Source organism: Montipora capricornis, chromosome 8 (genome assembly GCF_036669925.1).
Source record: "Montipora capricornis isolate CH-2021 chromosome 8, ASM3666992v2, whole genome shotgun sequence".
NCBI lineage: Eukaryota > Metazoa > Cnidaria > Anthozoa > Scleractinia > Acroporidae > Montipora > Montipora capricornis.
Window position 1 is genome coordinate 42567365 of NC_090890.1, and position 7500 is coordinate 42574864.

Below are 7500 nucleotides of genomic sequence, written 5' to 3' on the forward strand. Positions count from 1 at the left end.
GAATTAAACCTATTGTCTTTTCGTTCATTTATCTTCTAGGTGCACCCCAGATTTCTGAGAAAAACTTCCTGGTTTTGATTATCAGCAATGGTGGATAAAAAGTTGGACCTTTTGGAGCGGCATATGCAAGAGCTTAGCGTTGCAAGAAAGGAGGGAGACAGACAAGGCAAGGGTTTGGCTTATTTCAATCTTGGTAGATACTATCAGGGCACAGCTGACTTTAATCAGGCCATAACAAATTACAGAGAAGCATTAGCCATTTTTAAGGAAGTGGGTTTCAGGGCCAGAGAAGGAGCAGCCTATGGCAATCTCGGCAATGCTTATCAAAGTCTTGGTAATTTCAAGCAAGCCATAGAGTACCACCATCAAGATCTTAGTATTGCAAAAGAGGTAGGGGACAGGGCCGGAGAAGGAAGAGCTTATTGCAATCTCGGCAACGCCTATCGAAGTCTTGGTAATTTCAAGCAAGCCATAGAGTACCACCATCAAGATCTTAGTATTGCAAAAGAGGTAGGGGACAGGGCCGGAGAAGGAGCGGCCTATGGCAATCTCGGCAATGCTTATTACAGTCTTGGTAATTTCAAGCAAGCCATAGAGTACCACCATCAAGATCTTAGTATTGCAAAAGAGGTAGGGGACAGGGCCGGAGAAGGAGCGGCCTATGGCAATCTCGGCAACGCTTATTACAGTCTTGGTAATTTCAAGCAAGCCATAGAGTACCACCATCAATGTCTTAGTATTGCAAAAGAGGTAGAGGACAGGGCCGGAGAAGGAAGAGCTAATGGCAATCTCGGCAACGCTTATCAAAGTCTTGGTAATTTCAAGCAAGCCATAGAGTACCACCATCAACGTCTTAGTATTGCAAAAGAGGTAGGGGACAGGGCCGGAGAAGGAATGGCCTATGGAAATCTCGGCAACGCTTATCAAAGTCTTGGTAATTTCAAGCAAGCCATAGAGTACCACCATCAATATCTTAGTATTGCAAAAGAGGTAGGGGACAGGGCCGGAGAAGGAGCGGCCTATGGAAATCTCGGCAATGCTTATCAAAGTCTTGGTAATTTCAAGCAAGCCATAGAGTACTACCATCAATATCTTAGTATTGCAAAAGAGGTAGGGGACAGGGCCGGAGAAGGAATGGCCTATGGAAATCTCGGCAACGCTTATCAAAGTCTTGGTAATTTCAAGCAAGCCATAGAGTACCACCATCAAGATCTTAGTATTGCAAAAGAGGTAGGGGACAGGGCCGGAGAAGGAGCGGCCTATGGCAATCTCGGCAACGCTTATTACACTCTTGGTAATTTCAAGCAAGCCATAGAGTACCACCATCAATGCCTTAGTATTGGAAAAGAGATAGGGGACAGGGCCGGAGAAGGAGCGGCCTATGGCAATCTCGGCATTGCTTATGACAGTCTTGTATATTTCAAGCAAGCCATAGAGTACCACCATCAATGTCTTAGTATTGCAAAAGAGGTAGGGGACAGGGCCGGAGAAGGAGCAGCATATGGCAATCTCGGCAAAGCATATCAAAGTCTTGGTAATTTCAAGCAAGCCATGGACTACCACTATCAAAGTCTTAGTATTGCAAAAGAGGTAGGGGACAGGGCCAGAGAAGGAGCAGCCTATGGAAATCTCGGCAACGCTTATCAAAGTCTTGGTAATTTCAAGCAAGCCATAGAGTACCACCATCAAAGTCTTAGTATTGCAAAAGAGGTAGGGGACAGGGCCGGAGAAGGAAGAGCTTATTGCAATCTCGGCAACGCCTATCGAAGTCTTGGTAATTTCAAGCAAGCCATAGAGTACCACCATCAAGATCTTAGTATTGCAAAAGAGGTAGGGGACAGGGCCGGAGAAGGAGTGGCCTATGGAAATCTCGGCAACGGTTATCAAAGTCTTGGTAATTTCAAGCAAGCCATAGAGTACCACCATCAAGATCTTAGTATTGCAAAAGAGGTAGGGGACAGGGCCGGAGAAGGAAGAGCTTATTGCAATCTCGGCAACGCCTATCGAAGTCTTGGTAATTTCAAGCAAGCCATAGAGTACCACCATCAACATCTTAGTATTTGCCAGGAAACAGAGGACCCAATGGGGCTGGCAATCGCATGTTATCATATTGGTCATGTTCATGAATGTTTTGGCTCCTTGAGCAAAGCTCTTAATTACTGTCGTCTAAGCGTTTATTATTTTGATGAAGTTAGGCGTCTTCTTCAGTCAGAGGATGCATGGAAAATAAGCTTTCGTGACACAAAGGAGTTTGCGTACACCGCTCTGTGGACAGCACTCTTGAAGAATGGAGAGGTTGATGAAGCGTTGTATGCTGCTGAGCAAGGACGAGCACAGGCTTTGGCAGACATTTTAATAATGCAATACAGCGTTGATGAGAAACCTATGATGAAGATAACTATCTCTTTGGTTATGCAAGATCTACCTTCACAAACTGTTTTCACAGCACTTGAAGGGAACACGATCAGCTTCTGGTTTCTAAGAGATGATATCATTATAAATTTTAGACAAAAGAAAATCGAAAATGGAACTGCCAAGTCTCTGATGAAAAGTACTTTTCAGTCTTTGAGCTTCTCTGTGCACTCTTTGCAGCCCTTGTATGATGTCTTAATCAGTCCTATAGCGGACTTGATCCAGGGCGATGACTTAGTGTTTGTTCCTGATGGACACTTTTGCCTGGCTCCTTTTTCTGCAATGAGTGACTCTGTCAGGGTCCGTGTAATTCCCTCGCTGACTGCTTTAAAATTGATCACTATGGCACCTGATAACTTCCAAAGTAAGAATGAAGCGCTGCTTGTAGGTGATCCGTGCTTGAGCGAAGTCACTTACGGCACTGGTGAACCCATGTATGAACAGCTGCCGTGTGCAAAAAAAGAGGTGGATATAATTGGAGAACTTCTGCATACCGTGCCCCTTACAGGAAAAAATGCAACCAAAGCTGAGGTGCTGAAAAGAATGAAGTCAGTTGCCTTAATCCACATTGCTGCACATGGGGATGACAGATCTGGAGAAATTGCTTTGGCCCCAAATCCCGAACGCACATCCAAGATCCCCAAAAAGGAAGATTACATGTTATTGTTGAGCGATGTTCAAGCAGTTTGCCTTCAGGCAAGACTGGTTGTGCTTAGTTGCTGTCATAGTGGCCAGGGAGAGGTAAAATCTGAGGGTATTGTGGGAATAGCCAGGGCTTTCCTGTGTGCTGGTGCCCGGTCTGTACTGGTGTCACTCTGGGCAATCGACGACGAGGCGACCTTCTTGTTCATGAAGAGTTTTTACCAACACTTGGCAGATAGAAAAAGTGCAAGTACAGCTCTTCACCATGCTATGAAATCTCTTCAGGAGACAAAGAATTATTCGGCCATAAAATACTGGGCGCCATTTGTGCTAATCGGTGATGATGTCACCTTTGAGTTTAGGCAGCTCGAACATGTACTTTGTACATGTTTTTAACCAGGAAGTTGTCGAAATGAGCAGGTACGTTCTTCACAAAGAAATAGCTTTAAAATCGGTTGCCAGAGTGGATATTTTTACTGGAACTGCTTTGGCTAATACCTAAATTAAATATTGTCTGCATTCACCGAGTCAGCTACTTCAGCTTCCTGCATATAGCTAGCTGTTTGAGCCCGTGTTATGATGGAGTGACTGTGAAACTGATCGGTGATTTTCGATTGCTTATGTCAAGTGAAGTAACAGTGAATAGGAATTGTTGCTATTAACTCTAGCACAAACAGTTAAATGAATGAATTAAGATAATTGTTATATTATTTACTTGTCAATCAGAACGAAATTCGTTATTTGCATTTAATCCACTACTTTTTTCTTTCTTCCTTGTTTTTCTTTTTCAGAAACGATGTCCAAAACGTGAAAAACTTACTTGGACTGCGATACGTCGATATGTTATTTTCCTTTCTTCGATTATATGAGTTATTGAAAACAATTCAATCATTGATACCTCAGTAGCTGTCAGACACAAGATATCATGCCAATTATAGTTAAAGTACCATGAGATTTCAGTAGTATTAAGATACTGTTCAAGTCCTTACATTTGTGCCTTGTTTTGTAAGCATCTGTTCCAGGATTAGTTAATCACTTGATAGAAATCAGGGGTTTGTTTCCATAACTGAGGATCTAGCCGTCTTGTTATTTTGGCCCTTGAAAATAACTCCAAGCTTTTGCGGTTTGTTCCTCAGGTGACATGTATACTCTTAAGCTTGCTATACCAACGTTCCGCTGACAATATCATTAAGTGACACCCTCGGGGAATGTGTATTTTCCGTGTTTCTGTAAGGTTGGCCAAAGCTAAATAAGCAAATTAATTGTTTCGGGAGGCAAATGTCTATAAGCTAAAAAAACAACCTAGGAAGTAGAAATGTTTGGAAATTACAAAAATTTTAATGTAGCGTTCACATTTAAATGAGACGGAAATTCCTGGAACAAAACGCTTTATTCCTAAAGGGTTTGAATCGGGCACAACATTGAGTTAGCCAATTTGTTTATTGTTTATTTTCCCACAAAACGTGGTTAAAAAACAGACACTTTTCTGACGTTGATGAGGACTAGGACAATATGGGTAAATCTAACTCTTAGGTGATGGACTCTTGCTAGGGCCTGGAACCAAACAAATGGAAAGTTCTTTACTTTAAAGTTGTACATGTTGATTTTGTGATATTTTGTCACAGAGGGACTGGACCGATGCAAAATAATTCAATGAAATGGGCGATTTCTTAAAACTTCTAGAAGGTAAAAGGGTGTGTGGGGTAAAAGTTGCCTGATCTCTTAATTAATTGTGTGCATTTTAAACTCCTGGGGAGGTGGGACTTTGCCCATGCATATGCTTGTGGAAATTTTTTGAATTTTAAAAATGGTATGACTACCCGAGTCACGTCATTTCATACCACTTCGCACCATTGCAAACGTTGGTCAGTAACTCTTGAGTTGACAAAGGTATTAAAAGGGAAGCATTCCATCCTTTCTCCATGTTAAAACTGAGGGCATGATGGGCACCCACCTCTTAAACTGTGCACCCCAAATCGAGAGTAAGGTCTAAGGTCTACTTCTCCACTACCATAGTCACGTCTACCACGGCTGAACGAGCAAACAGATTTAATCCGAGCTAAAGTCTTTGTCTAGCTCTCATTTGGAGCATTTTGTACCGGCTATGAACGGTCATCACTTCTTTCCATCCCTCAAACTGACATTTCCCTTTTTATTTAACTTATACGACGTACAGTGTACTTTAGACTTCAAATTTACTTCAACGAAACAAAGATTTTAAACAAGCTGAGAAGATTCAAAATAGGCGAGGCAAAGAGTTGAACCCGGATCGATGGCTTCACCTTGCAGTTTCCGATATCCTCTAGACCAACGAACCAAGCTCCCGGAAAGTCGAAATTTTTAGAGTATTGACATAATAGTACCTAGCAAAACAATTGAAAGTTAACCTTCTTCAACGGGGTTTTTAGACCTAAATACTGTAGATCAGTGCGGCATAGCTTAGAAACGCTATTTCTTGTTGAACTAAAGCTGTCATTCTGCTTGTTTTCATTGTTTTTAGAGCGGTAAGCTTGTCAATATTAACATAGCATAATGTGTCGTGTAATTGTTACGAAATGTCCAATGTCAGTTTTAGGGATGGAAAGTAGTGTTGGCCGTTATGAACTCGCATGTTCATTTCCAACTCCTTGATAATGGCGTCATGAGGTCGCCGAAACATCGGAAGTTTAGCTTTTTATCGCTAGTTTTTACATGTCCGTATTTCACTGTTTTCATCTTTATTTGGTAATTTAACATTTATGTTTCCTGATTTCTTTTTAGGGGATTTAACAATCATGTAATTAGTTTTCTTAATATTTATAGAGAGCTTGTTTAGATCGCACCATTCTTTAATTTTAGCCACCTCTCTGTTATGTAGTTTTTCAAGATCTCGAATAGGTGATGAAACAAAGACATTAGTGTCATCAGCAAAAATCCTGAAGTTCAGTTTATCAGAGCAGTAGAAATGTTGTTTATATCAAGTAAGAATAAAAGAGGACCAAGGGAACTACCCTGTGGTACATCACATTTCATTGTTTGTTTGTTTTTGCCATTTGGCCAAAAATCGCGATTTTCAACACTTTTGGAAAAATCGTTATTTCTCTTCTAATAGGTCTTATTTAAAGTGGTTTTTTTTTATAGTTAAGCTTTCCAGCATTAAAAATTAGGCTATAAGGTGACTTGTGTTTCCTAGTTTTTTGGCTAAAATGAAGTTTGCCCAAAAATGATTTGACGATAGGTCTATCCCGATTGGGCTGGCAAACTGGAAAATGGTGCTTCAAAAATGGCAAAGAAATGCTTAAATAATGCTCGACTTTTGAAAAAGGTGCTCGACATTTACTGATTTTTTTGTTAAAAAAAGAATTGCCCTTTCGTTAAGTTGTTTATAAATGTTCAGAGAACTAAAACATTAAAGTATTTTGAGCAAAAAAAATTCCTCAGTGAAATATACTTTAAGGCCTGCGATGATTTCAAATTGCTTCACTTCAAAAGCAACATTTCAACCATGTAACTTTTCGGGTGTTTAATTTAAATTAGAGGGTGTTCAAGGTTTCGTACGCGCCTTTGTACATGTGCTATACGAAAGCGTGACAAAATCCTGCAATCTTAATACAGATTGAAACTGTTCGATAGTGACTTAAGTTTCTTTTGCGATACATCTTAAACACGGCTGAGTCTTCGCCATGAGTGTTAAACGCCCTTTGTCTCCTGTAGACCAACGCCTTCATTCTGCTTGACACCCAGGGCTTATCTCAGGAGCAAACTTTCACCTTCTGAGTGGGCATAAGGGTATTGATCGCTTTGATCAGAGTGTTGTAGAATGCCTCAGTTTTATCCTTCGCAGTTGGCAGGCTCCCAGCTAAAGTTTGTTAACCATCGCCCAAGTGCACATAGGCTACTCTGACAAAACAATAACAAAACAATAGAGTCGCAAGTTTACACGTCCAAGGAACGGTTACATTTTTGCAAAAGTTGGCCGTGAAACACATATTTCAACAGACTTAACTATTAGAGGGTAGTGTGAAGTGCTAGTTTTCTACTCATATAAACCATGTGAGCGTTAGCCCTACTAATGGAATTGGCCCTGTTACATATAAGGTAAAGGTAAAGTCACTTTATTTAACAGTCAGTAGTTCCTTCAGTTTCGAATTCAAACTGGTATCAATGGAAGCCAACGGTGCGCCTTTTACCCCCTCCCTCTGTCAGTGCTCCGTTTTACGGATATTTAAAGCTATAGCTACACCGATCAGAGGAAAGTAGAAACACACGTTGAAGTCATCGAAAACCGTGCACTAGCCATCTGAGTGACGACTGCTCCTCCTCCTACTCTTCTTCCTATAGAAATGCGCCAGAGGACTGGACAATGTAGAAATACACGTGGAATACCTCAACATTGTGTGGATTTCCTGTGTAAAAGGCCCATACGAGGACAGAGAAAAACTCTGACCGGGGGTGACATTGGCATCT

General features: G+C 41.1%; 1 protein-coding gene across 1 annotated transcript; it reads left to right on the plus strand.

The window, feature by feature from the left end:
• The first annotated feature begins 87 nt into the window (after nt 1-87).
• Nucleotides 88-6060, plus strand: LOC138014037 (tetratricopeptide repeat protein 28-like). The gene is made up of 5 exons (XM_068861067.1): nt 88-356; nt 1050-1158; nt 1306-1424; nt 1482-3474; nt 3846-6060. The coding sequence occupies exons 1-4, from the start codon at nt 88-90 to the stop codon at nt 3448-3450; spliced, it is 2466 nt and encodes an 821-aa protein (XP_068717168.1). The 3' UTR covers nt 3451-3474; nt 3846-6060.
• The last annotated feature ends 1440 nt before the right edge of the window (nt 6061-7500 follow it).